Source organism: Lonchura striata, chromosome 1 (assembly GCF_046129695.1).
Source record: "Lonchura striata isolate bLonStr1 chromosome 1, bLonStr1.mat, whole genome shotgun sequence".
NCBI classification, from domain to species: domain Eukaryota; kingdom Metazoa; phylum Chordata; class Aves; order Passeriformes; family Estrildidae; genus Lonchura; species Lonchura striata.
Genome location: NC_134603.1, coordinates 120,955,831 through 120,979,794, shown reverse-complemented (window position 1 = coordinate 120,979,794; position 23,964 = coordinate 120,955,831). Strand labels below are relative to the sequence as shown.

At 43.1% G+C, this 23,964-nt stretch overlaps 1 protein-coding gene across 1 annotated transcript; it reads right to left on the bottom strand.

The window, feature by feature from the left end:
- Positions 1-11,629: 11,629 nt before the first annotated feature.
- On the bottom strand, positions 11,630-19,326 carry LOC144247213 (uncharacterized). The gene is made up of 2 exons (XM_077787210.1): positions 19,263-19,326; positions 11,630-13,325 (listed from the first exon to the last, which is right to left on the bottom strand). Exon 2 carries the CDS (start codon positions 13,316-13,318, stop codon positions 11,960-11,962), a length of 1,359 nt encoding a protein of 452 aa, XP_077643336.1. The 5' UTR covers positions 13,319-13,325; positions 19,263-19,326; the 3' UTR covers positions 11,630-11,959.
- Positions 19,327-23,964: the final 4,638 nt, after the last annotated feature.

Here is a 23,964-nt window from a genome sequence, read left to right as displayed (position 1 = left end):
GGACACAGTCCTGTGTGAGGTGTTGTAGGATGACTCTGGTTGAGCAGGAAGGTTGGGCCAGGTGACCCACTTTGGTCCCTTTCAACCTCACCCACTCTGTTCTGTAACTCTGTGAAAACTGTTGTGCAGCCTTCTCCTCAGCCATTGCTACTCATTTTCCAGCACTCTTTATTAATGTGGGCACACATTTTTAGGCCTTTCTTATCTGGTTAATATACATATAGAAGCCCTTCTTGTTATTCTTGGTGTCCCTTGCCAAATTGAGTTTCAGCTTCACCTTGGCTTTGGCCTTCCTCACTCCACAACCAACTCCACTCACTACACAACCAAACTTCATCTCTACACTCTCTGCAGGTTACCTGTCCTTGTTTGCATTGCCTGTGCTTTTGTTTCTCTTCCTATAGTTTGACCAGAAGTTCCCTAGTCAGCCATGCCAGTGTCTTGCTTGTGCCTTTCTTGTCTTGGTGTCCCTCAGTTCTCACAGTCATCTGCTTTTACAATCCAAGTTTCCCACCCCTTTACTGACTGTCTCCTGTTCTGAATTCTCTTTGCTTTACTGGTCAATTTTATCCATCATATTTCTGCCCAACTCTCTATGCATGAGTATCTCTCCACATATACTGGCAGTCCTGGCTCTTTCTCCACAAGGTCTTTCCTGCCACTTCTTATCCCTAATACTTGACTCAGATCATTGTCTGGTATCTGTCCGCCTTCCATGTCTTCTTCTTCCTATTTCCCCACTGTCTTTCATTCTCTTCCACTTCATTTTTCTTCCTTTTCATAGGCCTCATGTATTTAAAGTATAAAGCATTGCATTAATGTGAATGCTGAACTTTCAAAAATGTGGCTAAAAGTGTTTTTAATTATATTTTCAATTATTTTTGTGTGTCTCTGTGTTCATGCTTCAGAGTATAGTTTGTTCATGGGCTAGAGCTTTTCTTCACACACTGAGTGCTAGAAGTCTGTATGCTTAGAAAATGGAAGCAGATGTTTTCATACAATATCTTGATTCCAGCAGCTGAGGTTTCAGAAAGACTATCAAATGTTTCTAGCTCTCACAATATATTACGTAACTTGGCACTAATATGCTGATAGTATGCTATTAGTAGTGCAGATCTAACAACTCTGAATTCTCACTCTGTAGGACAGACGTACTGAGGTGTGGGTTCCTTTGCATCATGCATTTAGGAACTGAAAACAGAACAGCATGGTTGTGATGTCTGTATTAAATAATGAGGCAGAACACAGTCCTCTAGAGCAATAGGTTTCCCACTGTGTTGAGTCACTAAGCAAGCTGTCACTGTTGATGATGTACTCTTATTTTTAGAAATCCTTCAATGAAAGTCAAGCTGAACCCTACGATGCCATATTTTACATTGCTTAAGTTGTTGTGATGCCAGTTTTCATTATTATTGATGTTAAACACTTAAAGAATATTTCTGGGTTAAGCAAAAGGTCTTCGCGCATTTCAATGATTTATGAAGCAAATAGGCTTGCTGGATGTCTGTGAAGTGCCACTGATGGATTCAGTGAATGCAGCAGTAAGCACCCATTACAGCACCTAGAACATGGTTTCTAACTGGTTTTTGTTCCATTTACAAGTTACGAGACTTGATGATGCTTTTAGCAGAGAAATATTTTAGAATGTAATGGGTTTTTTTTTTTTTTGAAGAATAATTTTATCTGAAGCAGTGTGGAAAATGACAAACACCTTTAAGAAGGCAGAAAATTCATTGTGTTACTGTTCTGTGAGCCCTATCTGCATCATGAAGCCTCTTAGGATAGTAATAATATGTCTCAAAATAAGCTGCCGGTCTTCTACCCATACACTCTGTAAAGAGGGTTTTGGTTCTACCAGGTTACCTTTAACTATGGAGATACTTTTTATTGTCATTGCTTGACACCCACTTTTTTCCTGCCTCTAGATTACAGTATTCATCTTAATTATCTTTACTGATCTAAAAATGAGATAGCTAAGTTTCGTCTAGGGTTGATGAAAAGAGACATGCATTTCCAAGGGAGATTAGTGCCAAATCTATTAGTGATAGGCAAGATAAAATTTTCATTGTTATTGGCATGATTAAATCTATGAAAAGGAAGAGACACTACAAATTCCTAACCAGGTTGAAACCTGCTTTTCTCGACATCTTTGGTGTTTTTTAGGATGGTTAAAAGTACATTGTCTCCTTACACTGTCTTTCACTGAAATGCTGATATGCTATTGTTAAAACAGTTATAGGAGCTTCAGCATCCACAGATTGCTTCAGAAAGTTAAAACATTTGATTGATGAAGCAAGACAAGAGACAAAGCAATCCCCACCCACTCAATCCTTCCATAAGATTCCTCAAACCTACAAACAAAAATCCAACTGTCTAAATAAAACAGCATCCATGAAATCTTTTTGTACAGCAGAGCAGTTATCAGAAGATTGTAACACCTATTGTAAAAACATGTATACAGATTTTTTCTACACATTAAGGAGGTGCAAGAAAATATTTCAATATAGAACGAATCACTGCTTTGGTGGTATGCCTAATTTGGCATACTTGAAAATTGGGACGATGTGAACTCATGGCTAGTCAGTAAAGCTAATTCAAATTAATTGTGCTCTCAAATTTGGAATTTTTTTTCATAAGAGATGCAAAAAACCACATAGTTAAATAAAAAATAATCATCAGACAGCTACTGCAGAGTAGAAGGTGAATTTAAAGAATAATTTTTTTTATACTCACATGTTATACTTTATAGGCTATAAACTTGCTTAGCTGTGAACTGTTGTACTTCATGTTAGAGTACTTAAAATACATAGAAGATTATAAGATCTGCATAGATTACCAGAAAAAAACCAGTCCTGAAGCCTTCTTATTGTCATCTGTTCTGTTTCCCAGGATAATTAAGAGAAAACACAGTGTCTCAGGTCAATCCTAAAGCATGTGTATTTTCTTCCTCCTCTGTAGCAGTGGAGTTATATTACACTGCAGAATTTAACTTGGGGTAAACCCACACTGATGTTTAGAAGAATATAGGGTGTGATTAAGTACTGGGTAAATGCCTTACATTTTCTGAGTATCAAATCCCAAAATAAAGTGGATTGAATGTGGTTTTTCAGTTCTGTAAAACTTCTTGAGGCCTAATTCCCAATGGCTTGGCCACCAGATGAGGCCAAAATAATTCCGAGTTTTAAAAGATAATAACCTGAATAGCTAATAACCTGATTATTAAAGTGCTGAGCTTGGATACCAGAGGAAGCCAAAATCATACCGTTTTAAGAGACTATATGCAGAATAGCTAATAACCTGATTATTAAGGTATTGAGCTAAAAAGGAGTTCAAGTCACAGATAGAAGTCAGTAGTTTGAGTTAATGCAGCAGTAAGCTGAAACAGATGATCTCTTACCTAAAGTTACTTATTCTTTGGCAACATTTTTTTTTTTCATTGCTTTAGAATTTTTCACAATTTTGTGGTCAACAGACAGAAGAAGAAGAGAAAACAGAGGAAATATATTTATTTCTGCCTTTGTTATTTGTACAAAGGTACTGGACACACTGCAAGAGGGAAAGCAAGGGAAGAACAAGTGAATGGGAGTGATTTAGATGTCAAAAAATAAAATTCACGGAAAAAAATTAAATCAGTATATTGACAATAGGAATTTAAATACTGCATTTTCATAAATAACATCTAAACAATTTTTACCTTAATATTCTGCACAGGTGGCAATGGTGATGCATGTAACTGCAGCTAATGATGGTCAAAATTATTTTCACCCATGAACTGATAGATAAAAGGGGATAAAATAATGCTGTCCATTTTCCCAAGAAAATGCAGGAGGTCATGAAAAAAAATCCAAAATACAATCAAGTAATGAAAAAATTCAGTTGCAAACCTTATATTACTGAAATCTGTTCTGGGGTTCTTTATCAAACTCTTGTTTGCACATACATTTCAGTCATGTTACTGCTTACAAACTGGAAGCCAATAACTGGTGCAAGTACTGTAAAACACCATTAGAGGTGATGAGACACACAGCATCCTAACTGCGAATTTGTATAATTCTCCTTTCTCATTTCATTATATGTAGGTGCGAATATAAATATATATAAATATATAAATATATATATATATATGCATGTTTATCCACAATAGTTGGTCCTTCTTTGTAATTCCTGCTTTAGAAATGCTTTTAAAACTTCTGATAGTTTTGTCCCTTTTAACTTCATGTATAAAAATGTGCAAGAAGTTCAGTTGATCACCTGTCTCTCTCTCTCTCCCTTTCTCGTTTGAAAGCTTGCCAAAAATCCAGCCACCGCCTAGGCTATTAGTGCATTACTCCATATTCCTCTACCCCCATGCCAATTTTAAAATCCTTTTCATTTGCACCTTTTATAACTAATGGATGATACTTTGTGGAAAATTACAGTGACATTTGCAAAATGATGCTACTTTAAAAGACAGTGTTATTCTTCAAGTGAACATAGTGCAAAAATAAGCAATATATTTACAGGGGAAAAAAAAAGAAGGCTAATGTATGCTCAGCTTAACTTCATCAGAAGCACAAGATGACATAAGATGATGCTTTTTATTTCTTTCAGGGTGGTAGAACTTTTACCAAGTTTCAAAGAGATCAACCTGGACTCAGGCTGCTGGTGCTGAAAACTGATTCATCAAGCCGTCATGACTGAGAAAAACACTTGGCAGTTTATTGACTTGAGTGGGTTGTTACATCCTGATGACTTTAATAAAACTTGGTCACCTGTTTACATCTTGTGCATGAAACCTTTTCTGATCTAGGATCTTAAGACTGCATTGAGGGGCTCTTTGTAGCTGTTAAATTCAAAGCAGATAAATGGGTAGGAAAGTAATTGGATCTACCAGTAGAAGTTTGCTGTTGCCTTTAATTTCTGCCTTTTCTCCCTGTCATTCACTAGTACAAAAAGTGTGTCTGTGGTAGACGGGCATTTAAAGACACACATTGGCAATCCTGTTTTGGTTTAAATACCTGTGAAGAGACATTTTCAAACTGTGATTAAACCAATATATATAAAAATAAATTGATCTTTGATCAACTTTCAAAAGCTAATGAAATGTAGAAACCTTCTACTGTGTGGCGTTGCATTTCTCCCTCATTGAATTCAAAGGAGACCTTCAATGCAGCTGGAGTTGCTTTGGACAAAGTCCCTACGCAGGGAAGAGAAAGGAGCTGTGTATTCAAGGTCTTGTAGTGCAGGACCTTGCACCATTTATGCAAGTGGCAGTTTAGAAATTAGTGGCAGTTTAGAAATTAGTTTTCTAAATCTTTCACCAACCCTTTTAGCACATCTGGGTTTTCAACTGATTATTAAGGCATTGGACCCAAGGATTGCAAACTTTTAGAAAACTTTAATTCTGGGTTTCTCAGTGGTCTCTAATCTTGTAAATGTGAAGATTTATGCCCTTCCTGTGAAAAAGTCCACTAGAAAATGTGTGTTTTTTGGTTTTTTTTTAAATTCAGATGGAGCTGCAGAGAACTTTGGGGTTTGAAAGATTAGGTAACGAATAAGAGAAATAGATGCAGATGAAATATGATTTCCTAAGCATGGTGTACTTCAGGGAATCACTAATTCACCTGAATATGACCATGAATTATGTTCACAGTATTTCACTAGAATATCTCAAAAAGGGTATTTAGATGTACTTAGGAAGTTAAATATGGTAAGACTATAAAATATTGATTATTTAGCACACATAATAGCAGTAGACTATCCAGACCTTCTTTTTCATGAGGAAGACAATGCAGAAATTAATCTTTCTATGGCTAAGTTTTATTTCTGTTTATGCATTTTTAGGGCAGGAACATAAAAATATTTTCATTTAGAGTTAATTCATAGCGAGAACTGAACTATGAATGTTTAGTTTGTACAAATGACTTCTATCACTATGTTGAAAACAGGTCATGTTTCCAGCTTTCTTTTTGACAAGAAAGAAAAAAAAAAATTGGTAATAACGTAGCACTTGGGTTTTAAAATTTAGTGATTAATTTTAGAATTCTGACCTGAATTGCACTTACTGCTCACCAATGCTTATGTCATTAGGAATTAATTAGGTACTCAATGAGGTGGATATTCAATATAAAGCTTGTACTCTGGATTTTTTAATATTTTCTTTTGCATATAAAATTGCAGATGCAGTTAAATGGCTATATTGTTAGCTCACTGAGGATTTGCTACCACAAAAAGCAAAAAGTGACTTTACTGCCATCTCGTCCACTGTTGATGCACTTTTAGGGAAAAAGATACTCTATTATGTCAAAAATTGCAGCATCAGACCTGAACATAATCCCATTATCTTACTCTTCAAATGAAGAAGGACAGCATGCATAGCACATGACCCACAGAACTGAGCTGAATTCCCTACACATATATTCCAGATAGTCTAGGGAGAAGTAGTTCAGAAAATCGGCACACCTAGGATAGGAAGTATACACCAAATGGAGGTCTTTTTACTGTTGAAGTACCGACATTTAGTAGCATAGTGTATTTTGAGTATGGAGTGGATACATCTGTGATAATTCACATGTATGAGTGTGTGGCTAGAAAATGTTTAATTTCTTAGTGCTTGATGTTTTGGGTAGAATTTCACATGTATTCAATTTATGTATTAACACATTGACTGGGGAGCTGAAGACCCAGAGTAATTCTCAGCATCTCTTTCTGTGTGGAACAGTTGTACCTTCTCAGGCCTTAGCTTTCCGAACAGACAGATTCAGACTGGTTTTCAGGCCATAGGGTTGAAGCAGAACCAAGCTGTTCAGGTCTATGGAATTCCATCCCAGGGGTCCACACCTTCCTGGACTTTCACAGTGTGACTGCCATCAGCGTCACATCTATGCCTGTGCAGTACTGTATCCCAAATACTGTCAAGGGCAAGAGCCACTTTGAGTGTAGTGATACATTACTTTGAAATGCAAAAGTAGAAATTGGTGTAAACAAGACTCTAAAGAAGAGGTCTGCCAAGAGGTCTTCCTAAAGTCTTGTAATTGTGGAGGCATCACCAGTCTTCATAGCCTTTTACTTCAGTCTTTTGACATTTTTAACATTTTAGGGTTTTTCTTAAGATCTGACTTGAATCTCTCTTGTTGCATTTTAATCCTGTTATTTTGCATCAGTACGTCTTATTTTATTTCTGTTTACAGTAGTTTTTTTTATACCTGAAGATTCTTATTATTTCCTGCATCTGTTTATTTTCGTACACAAATAAATTATCACAGTTCTTGCAGTCTCTCTTAAAGGAATAAGTTTTCACTTTATTGTTGTTGGAGGAAGTCTTGTATATCTCACATCTTTCTTGAAGTATGCTTTGCAAAACTGAGATCTCATTGGTATCAGAGCTGACTTTTACCTGCAGTCTTAGCAGGCATTAGTAGAGCAGAAGGGCTGCATCAAGGCATGTGTTGACATGTAGATACCTGTTTCCATTTACACATGCCAGTTTATTTCTTGACTTTTTCACAATAGCACAGAATTTCTGGCTTGCATTTACCATGTGATATGTTGCAACCTCTGAACCCTTTTCTGTAAAGCTCTTAGCAGTCTCTTCTCCCTCTTCTGAATGCAGACAATTGTCTTGGGTGTCTTTGTCTTGATTTATTTTACAAAATTTCTCCTGCTTCTAAAGGAGGTTTTGAATTCTATGCTGTTTCCTAATGTGCTTAGTAGAGCTGTAAGGTTGTTATGACCAGAAGGTGACAAAAAAAAAAAAAAAACCAAACATTCATGTTCCAAAACATTACTGGGAGTAAGAAGTCATATTGGGTTCCAAAAAGCTCCCTGTGAGATCCCATTCTCGCAGTATGGGAATGAATCAGGTTATGATTCTCCTCAGTGAGTTTTTTTTTTTTTAACAGTTTTGTAACCACTTAACAGTAATTTTACAGCAATGTGTCTTTCCTCAATTTGCCTATCAGGAAACCCAATTAAAGTTTGTCAAATGCTTATTAAAATCAATATACAGAGCTGTGACTACTTTTGCCTATCCATGTCCACTGTTTTCCTTTCACAGAAGGAATTAGTCTGGTCTGACATTATTTATTCTTAATAAAACTATTGTAGCTGTTAGTTATTTCCTTTTTTACCTTCTACATAGTTTACTTGATTATGCTTTCTGAGTTTTTTCTGCAGTTCAATTAGCTGTACATTCTTGTCTTTTTATGGACAGTGTTGTGGAACTACATAATTCTGATATAAGTACTAAGATATACATGGATGGTGCTTTTTTGAGTGGGACTACAGCTGGATCAGCCATCCAGCCTTGGCACATGTTGGCATTGCTGCCTTCAGCCCCTCAGCAAAGACATTGCAACTGCACCAGCTGAACTCATGTCCCATCAATACACACCTGTTGTATTTAAAGGAACTGTGCTTTATGGGAAAGATACTTCAGAAACATTATTTTGCAGTGGAAGGGAAAGATCCACGTTTTGGAGGTGGGCTTTATTGCAGATTTATTTCTTCTATAGCCTGGGAATAGCAGTGTGTTGGAGAGGGGGAAGGAGAGGAACATCTAGACGTTAAGAAGCAGAGGAAAAGCTTTTCAGGACTTCTAATTCTCCATGTCTTGAAAAAAAGACAGAAGTGACTTGTTTTAAGGAAAGTGAAACATGAGAATAAAGCAGAAAATTTTTAAAAATTATAGGGAGTTCAAAAATGTAGCTATTTCAATTATATCTTTGTCCCCACACCAATGAGTGTCAGAAGGGAGTTGGGGCAGGTAATCCTGCTGTCTTTTGTAAGCAGGTTCAAAAGAGAAGACAAGTAAGAGCAATTTCCTCTCTCTCCCAATCTCATCTCCTTTCTTTCTCTCTTCTACCAGGCAAACACAACCAACACATTTGTGGAAGCTTTTAAACTTTTCTGAGCCAGCTCCAGCCATGACCTGCTGTAGATTAGCAGTGGCACACTCTGCTAACTGTTTGTGTGTAACCTGAAAGCTGAGAGCTGTTTTGCCTTTCCCACCTGGGATTTCAGCACTCAGAATTGGAAGCTCTTTATTGGCTCCTACACCATCTCACTGTATTTGGACAGTGTCATGCCTAGTCACAAACTGAGAAGTTGTTTAACTAGGATAGTGTTCAGTAGCTTGCATATTGCTACAAAGATTGTTGTATTTTCTTCAAGAAAAAAATTTATCTTAGCTCTCTTTACCCAGTATCATCATTTACCGTGGTGCCTATGCCTTATAGTGACAATAAGAAACACTTAGGAAAAAAGTAAACTGGAAAGAGAAAAGACCGTTAGTCTGTGAACAGCTAAGGTGGGCAAGCTTCTTCTAGTGTGACAGATATGGGAATACTCTTCAGGGTTACTTGGGATGTCATCAGATGCTAGTAATAACAATGTCAGAGAAACAGGCTTCTGTGCATTGATGACAGTCCTTTAATTGTATGGTACATTTTACACCACCAAGAAAAGATGAGAGTTTCCAAAGCATGGGGACCTAATTCAACATGGCTTCCAATTCAACCTGACCTACCTAGAGCTGTTGCCAATGACAAAAATACCAGCTGTGTCACTGCCTAGAAATTCCTTTTAAACCATGCCTTAGCATGCCTATTGGTAAATTAGCAGGTATATTTAGACAACTTTTGAAATCATTCTTTGATGGGTCAGTATCTGTACAATGTTATCTGCATGAGACATCTGCCCTATGTGGGCCTGAGAGAAGATATTCCTGTGCTGTCCTGATGTTAATTTTTGCTCTAGTCTCATAATTCCCAGAGATGCTATGCAAATGCTTATCCATTTCTGCAGTCCTGACATTTTCCTGAAGGATTTAAAGGATTTGGTCTTGGAAGGCATACCTAACTCATCCAATTACATGTGAGAACTCTTTGAAAGAAAGTAATTTTGCATCTATTGCTATTTCTATTTTTCTCTTCCTTCATTGCTTGTCTCTTTAGAGCTTGCTGGAAAGTGGTTGAGACTCACTGACTCTCAAACTTATTGATCAGATTTGAAGAGTATAAAGGAGAAAGATGTAACATTGATAAAAAGTAGGGCAAAATATTAACACCAACACTAGTTTGTAAGCAGGAAAGTCAGGAAGGTGCAGCAGGAGCCATGTGCATTCATTTGTTCCAAGGTGATAAACAGAGCCAGTAAAGATAAACATTTGGGGTGAGGAAGGAATATTTCCTCTGATTACTGCTGCCAGGTGGAAAAAAGAGCAAAACTGTGAGTTATGCTGTCAACACCAGGTCGCCAACAAGCACTGATGTTATTTAGAGCCTGTGGATATGGTTATGTATGTTCATAGAAAAAGAGCAGGAGGAGCAAAAAGAAAAGATAGAGATGACAAGGAGATACCAGAAGTAGGAAGAAGATGACAACAGCTATTTAAGATAAGGATAGTTAACAAGTGCCATGAGGACTAGGAATGTGTGAAGTGGGACATTTAAGTGGAGCATGAGGACTGCAAAGCATTTAATCTGACCAGTGAAGATGTAACAGACTGGTTGGCAGGTCAGTGCAAGTGAAGATATTACTCTGTGAGTTTTGTGAAGAGACTGGAGCTGTAGACTCAGGTTGGGTCTCTCAATGCTTATCAGGTCAAGTACAGAACAAACTCCAGTATTCAATGTTTAGACATTTTAATTATCATAAAACAGGGTGGTCTGTTTCTTCAATTCCAGTAAATACACATCTACTCAATTTGTATTCATACTGAGTCTATGGAACCAAAACCAGTCCTGGGGCCATTTTATGAACTTTGGGAGTTTTGTCACAGATTGAGTGTTGTGGTTTGGTGGGTGTTTATTTTTTTTGTTTGTTTGGGTTTGTTTTGTTTTGTTTCTTTGTTTTTTAATGGGAAATATGTTGGTACTCTCATTTTAATACCCAATCCCTGATTCTGCAAGAAATTCACATACAGAGGCGACTAACACTGTGGATAATGGATGTCAGGTATGTTCTAAGCATTGTGAAGCTTTCTTAGAAAAGACTGTATGGGATTTTGCTTTCTAATAAGGAAAATTCTTTTTAATTATCATCTAAACAGAGGTGTTATTCATTTCACATTTCTGCAGGAAAGTGTTAACATACTAATGTTTTGTGATCATGTGTTAATTATTAGGTTCATAATGAGTATAATACTGTCTTAGTTGTAATGTCCATTAATACAGCAGAAAAATACAGTATGTTAATGTGTGTTCCTTCAAGATTAACTATGGAAAGTGAAAGTGCATTTCTGTACTAATACAGTAAAAATTTATTAAACCTGTAACATTTGAGCATGGAAAAAAGATTATTTTAACAGGTTTGTTCCATTTATGGTTATTTGTTTAGTACATCTTCTAATTGCACATTCAGAATTTTTTTTTCCTGTGGACACATCTCTTTCCTTGACAGGTTGTATTATTCTAAGTTACAGGGATTCTGATATTATCTTGAGGATGTTTTTACAAATTATACCTGCAGAATGCTTTGAATATATAATGCAATTTCACACCAAAAACAAACTTGCTGGTGTACCATGACAGTTCAGTCCAGGTCTGAGGCTTCTGGGTCTCTGACCACTCTGCTTGTCAGAGAGCCGAGTCCTCGGAAGCCGGATAGCGTAATGAAATCTTCCTCTATGAAGGCGGGACGGCTCACAGGCGGCTTTTTTCCAGGAGCGTTTATTGAGGAACAGCAATTCAGGGAGCGAAGGGAAAACAACCACTCCGGGAGGGAGCTCGCTCTGAGAGCCTCGAACAGGGGGCGGAATCGGGATTATAACGGGGACAAGAGAGGGAGGGTCCAGGCATGAAGCGTTCAGTGAGGGAAGGCTTCGGGGGCAGAGTCAGGGTCGAGTGGCAGGGTTATAACCAATGAGGGTAAAGGGAAAGAGCGGTTTCAGGGAAGGAACCAATGGAGGTATAAAGAACAAAGAATTTTCTAGCACCAAGGGATGACAGACATACTGATTGATAACAGGGGAGGCAGGGAACTACACACCTGTCACCTCCCAGGGTAATTCGGGGGGACAGTTTCCCAAGTCCCCTCCCACATCTCCCCCGTTCTTGTTAATTAAATAAATATTTGCCAAAGTCTTGGTAAGCGTCTTTTTGAAGATGGTTAAGGCAACTGAAATCAGAAGGATAATTATGAAAATCCAAAAGAGTCCTTTTAAAATGGAGGCTGCCCACCCGGGAATGCCCCACTGCATCAATAGTTTGTGGACGGGGTCCACAGCCGAAGTTTCCGTTTTGATGTCCTGTACTTCGGTCCGGATCCGCTGGATGTTGGCTTGGATGGAAGTGCTCCGTGATGTTAAATTGAAGCAACACAATCCTTCGAAGTCCTCGCAGCTGTGGCCATGGGCGAGCAGCAGGAAATCAATAGCCGCTCTGTTTTGTAATGTGGCTTGCCTGGTGGTTTGCTGGTCTGCCAGAAGATCGGAGAGGGCGGCAGACGAGGCGTTGGCATGCTTACTTATCCAACACTCCAGGTGAGAAAGCTCACCGAGGGCCTTAGCTGCTGCATACCATGGTAAAAAGATGGATACAGCGACCCTCTTTGTTTTTCCCCAATCGTAAATTTCGGAGTCACAATTTTCGTCGAATTGAGCATATGATCTTTTGGTGCGTGCCAATTGTCTCTCTTTTTTCCAATCCAGAATTTGAGTTCTGTTTGGAGTGAGGGTAGCAAGCTTGCCAAGGCTGCATGGGCCTCCCTGGAGCCGAGATGGAATTCCCGACCATACTCTGTCCCCACAGATAAGAAACATCCCCCTGGGCAATGTCTTGGGATGAGTGGATGAAACCGAAATCACCTGGCTAGTATAATTGCACCAGGTTTGGCTGTTATATTTTTTACTGATAGGTGTTACATCTTTCCGGTATGTGTCTTTGGCCAAGTCAATTCCGTGCCAATTTTGACTTGGCCTCCTATAATAGAATTTGACACAATATCTAGCTGTGGAGGACCCCAGTAAGTCCAATTCTTGGGGTTCCTCTTTGCTGTTGGGCAAAATTTTGGTCCACTCATCCCAAGTATCGACCGGGTTAGGCCTCCTACCCGTGGTTCGGAGCAGGTCGGAATTGGATACCAGCCAATCATTAGCTACCAAGGGGACCCCTACCAGGCAAGTGGACAGGGGATTGTCCACGTTGCCCATGGCCAGACATAGGTTATCCTGCTGCAAGGACTTTGCCAGCGTGATCCAGACATTTTCTTTCGGCTGTGGTACCACCCAGCCATCTGCTACATGCAGCCACAGGAGGATGGAAAGCGTGGCTGCAACCAGCTGGGCGCAGTGGGACATCTTCTGTTGTTCCTTTTGGGTGAATGATGTTCTGGCAGCCATCCTAGTACTAAAATTAAACAAAACAATATTACCAACATACATTTGGTTCCCTCCCCTCCCCCAGCTCCCCCTTTTGGGTTAAAATAAAAATAAATTTCAGGACGGAGGGGTAAAGGGATGACGGGTTAGGTATGAGGGTAGAGGGAACGGCACAGGAGGGGATGGGGTGGCGGAAGTTGTTAAGTCTTGCAGAGGTAGGTATGTCCTTGTGATGAGGACCCGGGAGACGATGTTGGGTGGTCTTCCGGTCCTCTTCTTTTTTCTCCGTCGCCACGCCACTGCATTATCTGGTGGTGATTGTGATGGGGTCGCTGGGTTGCTCCTCGCTGGGGGGTCTGTGGTAGTGCTCTCCAGGTACGGTTTGACGTATTTTCCAGGAATCCATTTGGGACCCTGGGCTGTGGAAACACAAGCGTACCCTCTCCCCCACGTTATCAGAGGGTACGGCCCTGAGATGATTTTTGATTCTGGGTCTCTGATGAGGACTGGCGGACGCTCTTTCAAAACTGCCCTGGTGTTATTGCAAAAGTGTCTGAGTGCAGGGGGATTCGGCTCTCGGTCAGAACAATTTAAGAAATTAAGAACATAAAGTGCCTTGCATAATCTTTCAACTGGTGTCATGGCCAGAGCCGAATCGTGTTGTTGTTCTAGCAGCCTTTTTAACTCTTTGTGGGAGCGTTCCACTATTGCCTGTCCTGTGGGGTTATGGGGAATGCCGGTGGAATGGGCAATTCCCCATTGTTGTAGAAATTGTGCGAATCTTGTCGAGGTGAATCCAGGCCCATTGTCCGTTTTGATGGCTTTTGGGACTCCTAATGTGGCAAATGCCATGAATAGATGTTTGATGATATCTTTTGTTTTTTCACCAGTGTGGAGTGACGCGAACACGGTCCCAGAAAATGTGTCTATGGACACATGCAGGTATTTCAGGCGGCCAAAAGGATTATAGTGAGTGATGTCTGTTTGCCACAGCTTCAATGCTGCCAACCCTCGGGGGTTTATCCCCGTTGGCAGCGGTGGAAGGGCGAAGGACTGACAGCTTGGGCATGTGGCTAGTATGGCTTTGGCTTGTTCTTTTGATATTTTAAATTGTCGGGCAAGGGCAGGTGCATTTTGATGGAAAAACGCATGGCTGAGCCTTGCCTGTGCAAAGATGTCTGGTAAGGTTAATGAAAGTGCAGGTGCAGAGTAATGAGATGTCATTGCAAGGAGGTCGGCCATCCGGTTCCCCTCTGCAATAGCTCCTGGCAGGTCTGTGTGAGCCCGGACGTGCATAATATAATAGAGTTGCTCTCGGTGGGAGATCAGCCAGATTAATTCCGTGAGCAAATCGAATAACTGTTTGTTTTGAACTTCTTTGAGCAGGGCGTGTTCTGCCCGTTCTGCTACCCCGGCAACATAAGCCGAATCTGTTACCAGATTGAAAGGTTGCTGAAATTTTTTGAATGCTCTCACGACCGCAGCAAGTTCTGCGATCTGGGGGGAACCCTCAACCAGTTGGATGTCAGACTCCCACTTCTGACTCTCCGGGTCCTTCCAAGTGATCACCGATTTGTGGGATTTTCCCGACCCATCGGTGAACACCGTGAGAGCACCTTTAATAGGTGTTTTATTTTTGAATGACTTTTGGGCCAAATATAACGTGTCTTTGAATATTTTATGTTTAGGGTAATGAATGGAAATCTGTCCAGGGTAACTGTCTAAAGCAATTTGCAAACTTTCGTTTGTCTGAAGCAGGGATTCCAATTGTTCCAAATTAAGAGGTAAGTAAATGCACGCCGGGTCACACCCTGCGAGGGTCCGGAGGCGTTGTCTGGCCTTTATTATTATCCTAGCCATTAACTCTGCAGGAGTTGAAATAGTTTTCGCTGGTTGGTGCGGGAGAAACAGCCACTCAATGATAAGGAGTGGGTCCTTCCGCCCAGCGTCCCATTGAAAAAGCAGACCATGGAAGTTTGGGCACTTACCCAGTATGGCAAGGGTGACGGGAAGGAGCCGATCCACACGGTGGGCCTGACGGGATCGTATGGCTTCAGCGACTCTCTCCAGGGCCCCTTTGGCGGCAGGTGTTAGCTCGCGAGGGGAAGCTAGGTCGCCATCTCCTCGTAGCAGGTTGAAGAGGGGCGCCAGCTCCTCCGTGGTGAGTCCCAGGAGAGGTCGGATCCACGTGATGGTACCGCAGATCTGCTGGAGATCCCGCAGGGTCCGTGGGTCGTCTTTGACGGTGACAGATTGGGGCGCGACAGTCCTTCCCGTAATGTGAAAGCCCAAATACTTCCATGGCGCTGACAGCTGGATCTTTTCTTCAGCAATTTCAAACCCTGCAGCTTTAATGGCTTTAACAGTTTTGGAAAGTGTGATCTGCAGATAAGCTTGTGTTTCAGCGCAGATCAAGACATCATCCATATAATGCAGGATGATCGCTTCAGGGAACAGCTTTCTGATCGGCGAAAGCACCTGGGCCACAAAAGTTTGGCAGAGCACCGGAGAATTTTTCATTCCCTGGGGCAAAGTGGCCCATTGGTACCTCTTATAAGGCTCCGCCCTATTGATGGAAGGGACGGAGAACGCGAATCTGGGGGCATCTCCGGGATACAATGGGATGTTGAAAAAGCAGTCCTTGATGTCAATGACTGCGAGCTGCCAATCCCGGGGAAGCATGGAGGGTGAGGGAAGGCCAGGCTGCAGGGGGCCCATGTCCTCGATTACCTCATTGACCCTGCGCAGGTCTTGGAGCAGGCGCCATTTGTCTTTGCCAGGTTTTTTAATAACAAAGACAGGAGTGTTCCAGGGGCTGGTGGAGGGTATTAAATGCCCCAGGCGGACCTGCTCCTCTACTAATTCATGGAGCGCTTTTAATTTCTCCTCCACAAGGGGCCACTGGTCCACCCACACTGGAACATCGGTCTTCCAATTCAGCGGTGGGGAGGTGCGCTCCGCAGTGGCCCATACTAAAAATCCCATGCAGGGCTAGGGATATCGAGGCGGGCACCCCATTGGGACAAAACGTCCCTGCCTAATAACATGATGTTAGATGAAACAACAAAAGGCCGAATGGTGGCAATCTGTCCCTCAGGGCCCTCCACACTTACCAGGTGTTTGCTGCGCATGGAGTTGACAGCTCCTCCCACTCCGGAGATTGTGCCACAAGGGGGCACCAACTCCCAGTCGCGGGGCCACTTTGACCGGGGTATGATGGTGACGTCTGCCCCGGTGTCTGCCATCAGGTCCAGTTTGATGGACTTTCCCTGAAGCGATAAAACAGTCTCAATCATTGGTCTGGATTTGCAAACATTTTGTGTGAGGAAGACAAAATTGTCTTCCCCGGAGTCATGTCCAGCGAAATAGTCCTGTGCTGGTGGATCGGTGAGGTCGGTCACGTCGAGGAGGTACATGGCAGCGAAGGGGAGCCCCTTGGTGATGGTGCAAGGTGGTTGATGGCAGACGACTGAGACGGTGACCTCGGACCCCGGCTGAAAACACACCACTTCAGGAACGACGGTAACACGGTCTGGTGTGAGCCTGCAATCTCCGAGTATTAACACTGTTACCTCACAATTACGGTAAGGGGGTTCCAGGAACCCAGCGGGAACTCTCACCAGGTCCTCATCCTGGAGAGTCACAGTGATGGAGCTTTTGAGGACCCGGTGAGTGTCTGAATTTAAGTTGCGGGTTCTACGGAAGAGGCGGAGCCCGTCGTCGTGGCTCCGCCAACCCTCCGGAACTGTCCGCTGGGCCACCGGTCCTCCCGGATGGTGGGGAGGCCTGGGCGCTGTGAGGGGCCACTTGTTGTCCTTGCGCGGCCCCTCCCCGCGCTCCGCGACCCGTTTCCCGCCTGCTGATGGTAGGGCATCGGGTTCCTGGGTATTGGTCTTGGGGAGGGTGTGTACGAATAGTGTGGTTGCTCCGGGGGCCAGTATGGGCAGTTGGCTTGTATGTGGCCCATCTGGCCACACCCGAAGCACTGGATGGTGTTCATCGTCAACATCGCCTCCCCAATCCCCTTACTTACTGCAAGGGCGACAGTGGTCTCGGTGGAGGCGGCTTTCGTGCAGGCCTCCACCATCTGTGCGATGGTGGGTTCGGGGTCCTGAGGTAAAGTCCTTAATATCTTCTTTGTCTCGGCTGTCGCGTTGGTCATGGCCATCTTTCTCAGGAGCTCTTCCCTCGCTGCAGGATGGTCTATCTGCCGGTCGATGGCCTCCCTCAGCCGGTCCACGAATTTTATGAAAGATTCCTCTGGGCCCTGGGTAATAGCTGAAAAGTTCTGGAGCGGGGTTTTCCCATCGGGGATTTTTAACAGTGCCGCTCGGCCAGCCTCCTTGATGTCATCTAGGACCTCCGTGGGTAACAGTATTTGGTCCTCTGGCTGGCTGAACTCCCCCTCCCCTGCCAGGGCTTCTATGGCTTCCTCTCCCTCTCCAATTGCCTCTGCTAAATTGTGTTTTTTCAGAAGAGGCTTGAGGAGCTTTCTCCATTGAATGTCCCACAATAAAAGCTCGGTGGGAGTGAGCAGGGACTTGGCAATATATTTAACGTCATGCTGGACCAATGTATGGCCCGAGAAAGTGAGGTCCAATACATTCTTAAAGAAAGGAGAGTCTCGACCATAGTCTTTGGCAGCCTTCCTCAGTTCTTTAATCTCCACATATGGGAGTTGCTCCCAGTGTGGCCGCTGCCCCCTGGTCCTCACCACAGGTGCTGCGAACGGCCCCAGATCTTTTGCGAATTCCAAATCCCCATCCTTAATTGCCTCTGCCCTGATCCGGGCCCACCCACCTCCCGGCCTAGGTGTGGGCCGGGGGCTGTCGCTGTCCTCATCCTCATCGGAGGATGAGGCAGGACGGGCAAGGGCTCGGACCTTCCCCTTGGCCGGTGGGCTTCGGTGGCATGAAGCCCGGCAGGCCAAGATGGCCTGCTTCCGGCCAGGCCGACTTCCGGTTCCGGTGGCGTGGGAACCAGAAGAGGCCTGAGGGGAGGCGTGGCCAGGCTCACCCACAGGGGCGTGGCCTTCCGGCAGGGGGTTCCCTCCCACCGGGGCGTGGCCTTCCGGCAGGGGGTTCCCTCCCACCCGGGGCCCACCCAGGGGTGTGGCCATGGGGGCTGGAGGGGCGGGTCCCGACGACGTAACAATCGACGCGGTGGTAGGGGCGGGACCCGACGCAGGGGCGGCACCCGACGGGGGTGGAACCTGAGGGGGACTGGCAGGGGCCCGAAGGGAGTGAGGAGGTGGAGAGGAGGCGCCATTTTGTCCCTCGGTGGCGGGCTGCTCGGCCATGTGGCCGGCGCCATTTTGTGAGGTGTGGTGACAGAGATCAGGAATCGAATAACATGGTTTTAAACTGGGTACAGGGGTTTGAGGGCTTTGGGGAGAGGAAAGAGTCGCACTGGGATGGCCAGTCCCAGGACGAGGAGAGGACAGAGTGGGGCGGGGAGCAGCAGGGAGACGGTGGCAGCCCTGTGCCTGGTTATGGCAGGATCTGCTGCCCGACCCACCCTTAGGGGAAACCGAGTTAGGAGTGGGGGGGGCGGGATGAAGGTTAGGAGAACAGGGGACCCAACTCTCACCCTTTTGTTTAAATAAAGTGTAAATAGAATGAAAAAGTGGAAAAAAATGCCCCACAGAAAAATTCCCCTTTACTTGTAATGCGTATAACAGTTTCCCAATATTTTCCCAGAAAATAAGAGAAGAAAAATCATCCCTGGAGGTGTCAGGGAAGTTATCGAAAATAAGATTAACAAAAGCCTTAAGGTCCCTCTTTTTAAAAGAAATGTTACCCAAAACAAGGGAGGATTTAACGTGGAGGTAAAAATCCCGCCGGGCAGGAGACAAGCGGTTGCCCATTCTCACTGCAGAAAAAAGGGAAATCCCCAAAGAGAGAAAGAGAGAAACGAAAAGGAAAAGAGACAGGGTCGGGTGCCAGACAGGGCACCAGGAACTCACCAGAAAGAAGACCGCTGTCAAAACGAAAAAGCCTCTGAGGGGGAGAGGAAGCGCTGCAGGTCTCGTCGCGTTCGGAGTCTGCTCCCAAACTCGAAGTCGAACCAGGACGAGGTGTCTGCAGCCCGCGAGGTAGGCGATCTTCTTCAACGAAGAGCAGCCGCTCGTGGAACTGGCGGCGAACGGCGCTTTTCGTCGTCGGGCAGCCGGATCACAGAGCCGATGCAGCCGAGGAGACGCTCTGCGGCTGACTCCTGAGAGGGGCCAGTCTGTTCGGGCGCCAGTTGCGGCTTTTGGGTCTCTGACCACTCTGCTTGTCAGAGAGCCGAGTCCTCGAAAGCCGGATAGCGTAATGAAATCTTCCTCTATGAAGGCGGGACGGCTCACAGGCGGCTTTTTTCCAGGAGCGTTTATTGAGGAACAGCAATTCAGGGAGCGAAGGGAAAACAACCACTCCGGGAGGGAGCTCGCTCTGAGAGCCTCGAACAGGGGGCGGAATCGGGATTATAACGGGGACAAGAGAGGGAGGGTCCAGGCATGAAGCGTTCAGTGAGGGAAGGCTTCGGGGGCAGAGTCAGGGTCGAGTGGCAGGGTTATAACCAATGAGGGTAAAGGGAAAGAGCGGTTTCAGGGAAGGAACCAATGGAGGTATAAAGAACAAAGAATTTTCTAGCACCAAGGGATGACAGACATACTGATTGATAACAGGGGAGGCAGGGAACTACACACCTGTCACCTCCCAGGGTAATTCGGGGGGACAGTTTCCCAAGTCCCCTCCCACACAGGTCACGGTCCAGATTCTCTTTCCCTTCCTAAAAGTTACATTGCCACAGCAGAGGAAAAAGTATTGCTGCTACTGTTTTCCTTCACCCTATTTTTCTCTCAACAGAAAAGGAGAGTGGCTCCTCTCATTTGGAAGGGCTCCAAATCACCTCTCGTAAGGAGCTTCATCTCCTTATTTCTCTATTTCATGGACTGGCTATAGAAGTGGAGGCTGTTTCAAGCTTTCTCTTTCCAGCTTGATCCATTTTTGTACTGCACTGACTCCCCCTTTTAGAGGTGCTGTTTTCTGTTACTGCAGCCCTGGGTGGACATTGGAGCTGAAATAGTGCATACTACCATGGGAAGGTACTATTTTGGTGTAGTGTTTCAAAACTGCACTAACTGGAGGAAGAGGGTGAAAGCCCATTTTATTCCCTGCACTTCCCCTGGAGCAGCGGAGGAGGCTTGCCTGCACTGAGGAGACAGAGGAAGGGGTTAAACTGTCAGAAAAGTAAGCCTAGTTCCTTTATCTTCAGTCTCTTAAAGCATTGAGCAAAGAGAAGAAAACTTAAGTTGATGTCTTTTAGGGGTCACATATGGTTCCCACTGATGAAGCTGTTTTGGGATATTTTTTCGATCCCTGTCAATAGGAGCCATAGAATCTGATGCTTATAGTTATTTCCTCTTGGAAATTGTGTATGTGAGAAGTTCATCCTCTGCCACATCCTGTAGTAAATGCTCATATCAGTTTTTTCCAAAAGATTGATTCCTAGCTTGCTGCAGCACAGTTCATCAAATCCTTAATACAGAGGTGAATGGATGGTAGTCTCTTTTTCATCCAAACAATTGTAAGCCTGCATTTGGCTAGCAGTTATGCTTGTTGGATGAAGCATGACTGCTCAGTATTCGGTTTGCTTGCTATTGCCAGCAAACAATACGCTGGCAAGGGTTTACACTTTCTTTCTCTTGCCTTTTTTTTGTGTGCTATACAAAACCAAGCATGGGTAATGAGTGTCCAGAATGTGTATGCTAATTCCTGTAGAGACCTAGATGTTAAAGTTTAAATGGAGAGTGAGTCATTTGAGGTCGTGCTGTTATCATGTGTTACATTCTCTGCACTAGTTAGTTTTTGCCTAATATTGTTTTAAGTTACTGAAGAACATTTGCAGCTGACTCCTTTCCTTTACGTCTCCCTGTTTTGTTTTCGCATTTAGATTTGTCTATCTCTCCAGTGACGTTAAAGGGAAATAACCAGGTAGGCATAATTTTCTGGCACAAAAAAGTAGTAAAGAGCCTGAGAATGCAACGGGATTTGGCTTCTGAGCACATTCCTTAGTTCTTTTGTAAGCCTCTGTCTATATTAATGTATTGCTGCATTTTGCAGAATAATATACTCACACGGGCTTCATAGTCATCTTTCTCTCTTCATTCTGAGGACCAACATGTTAGTTTTTCAACAGCTGTAATCAGGAAAATAAGAGCTTTAGAGTTTGCTTCAAACCCTGTATCTCTAAGCAATCTGCTGCTAGAAAGCTACTCACAGAGTTAGCATGAAACTATTCTAATTCTGTATTAATTGCTGTAATTAGGTTTTTTGCGTCATGATCAGATCAAGGAAGCCTAGAGAGAGAAAAAAAAAAAGCCCTCTTTATCCACAACTCTCCTAAAATGAGGCTCAGTATTGCCACCAAAGGCAAAGGCAATGCAAGTCAGACTTTCCCAGCTGGGCAAAAGCCCTCGTTTTCAGGGATATCAGGGGCAGTTTCGTTCCAGTAGAGCTGGAGACATTCTCAACATCCTGTCCTGCATGCAGACCTTCTGATTATTTTTGTTCCAATGGGATCTGTTTAGTGTCCCTGGTTTGTTTAGACCGCTCAATTTTGGAGGATTTTTTCTTTGCTACTTACAGGCAGACTTGTGATCCCATATATGCACAAGGTACCAGTGAACAATAACACCCCTCAGATTTCTCCTGACCAGTTTTGAGTGGCAAACTGGCTGTTCACATAAGCACCTGGCTGCAATCTGGGGGAATTTCCCAGTCTGAGTCTTAGGCTTCTATCATTGCCTGTGATGCAAGATGAGCATTCATTTATACTGCTCTTTCCCTTTACACAGCTGTTGTTTGCTATTTCCCTGTTATTAAATACTTGCACAAGGAAAGAAATATAAAAATGCTGATACTTGCCATTAACTATTTTTGATGCAACAACTAAGTCTGCCAACTGCATGAAGTGAATGCATTTTGTTAAGCACATCAAAAATGCATTTGTAAGAAAAGGCTCAGTGGGTCAGATAAGAAGGACATGGAGTACGGTGGTAGCAAAGTACCTTGGTTTCCCATCCACAAATTGCGTTTTTCTTCCTTTGTTCCTTTATGTGCTTGAATTATTTAGACTAAACTTTTTATGATGAGAACTGCGTCTTGATCACAACCTATTTATACGATGGCTACGCATCAGCCAACCAACATCATAGAATTTTTTCCCACCTGCTCATTTCTTGTGTAGCTCACCACATCCTTAGCATGTATTCTCATCAAAATTTGGAGTCTTCTACATGGCAACATTTCTGCATCATGTTCCTTTCCATTCTTTCTCTCTCCTCCTTCATGACCTTCTCCAGATGGTACATCTGTAGGAAAAAGAACAGATTTAGAAATGGTTGATTTTCTTTCAATGGGAATTAAACCGCATTAGCTTCTCACCAATGCTTTATTTTGGGAGCAGGCTAATCAGCTAGACCTGGGCAAGAAACCATGTTGCCATTCAACAAGAACTTTGGAAATGTAAACATTTTCTTGACTTGGATGAAATGTTAGCATTTCAGGAATGTTTTCAAAGTCCAAATCCAAAGGGCTGTGAGCCATGGAGGGCAGGCTGGACTTACAGTAAGTCAACAAAAATATGCTTTTAAGACTGTCAAAATACTTCTGCCTCCTAGATTGCTGGTTTTGGTTTTGTTTTGTTTTGGTTTGGTTTTTTTTTGGTTTTTTTTTGGTTTTTTTTTTATAAATTGAAACAAATTCAGTTTCTTCCCCCTAGATTGCCTTGATATATTTTTAAAGTGAAACATTTTCATCAGAAAGGGCTGGAAGAAAGGTGAATTTGGCTGATCATCCATATTTCGGCTGAACAGGTCCAGATACTCTTATCCTTTTATGTACTCTTGATTAGCACTATCCCTTTATGTCCAGGAGAGTTGAGGTGGGAAGGGAATGCAGCAGTGTACTGGTCACCATTCCATTCACCTTGTCCTGGAAAATCTCAAGTTTTCTCTCTAATTTCAGGAAGAAAGCAAAGAGTGGGCGATATGGCTCCATCCAGTTTTAATTTTCCATAAAGCTACAGGTCTTCCAGGTGCACAAAAGAATTAATATTATTGGTGGTACATCTGACAGAGCAGAAAATGAAGCTTGAAGTGTTGTGATGTGCTTGTTTCGGCATATCTGGAAGGAATACCATTGTCAAGAAGTCTCAAATTTTCCTTTTCTCAATCTTTCACAGCAGCTGCCACTTCCCTCTGGCCCTTCTCATCAGAATGGTACCAATGCCAAGGGTTATTTATCATTGTTCCTAAATGTATGTTGAATTTTGCTTCTATATATCTCTACATGTTATGGACCTCTATGGGAAAATTACTTGTGCGAGAACTATGGGATTGAGTTATTAAATATTAATAAGCAATAAATTTCAGATCACCCAAATTATAAAAATACCATTTCCAGCCATGTGACAGTCATTTCTCTCTGGCTCTGCATTTTTGGAAGATGAGGAATATGATCTTTTTCATGTTAATTTGTGATGATACTATCAGTTATCCTTTGAATGGTGAATTTTATTACCTATGTCTCTGCATTAGAAAAGCTCAGTTTGTCTGTTGGCTTCCCATACCATAGGATTTGTGGTGCAGTATGAATCCATTAGATTTACTTTACTATTTA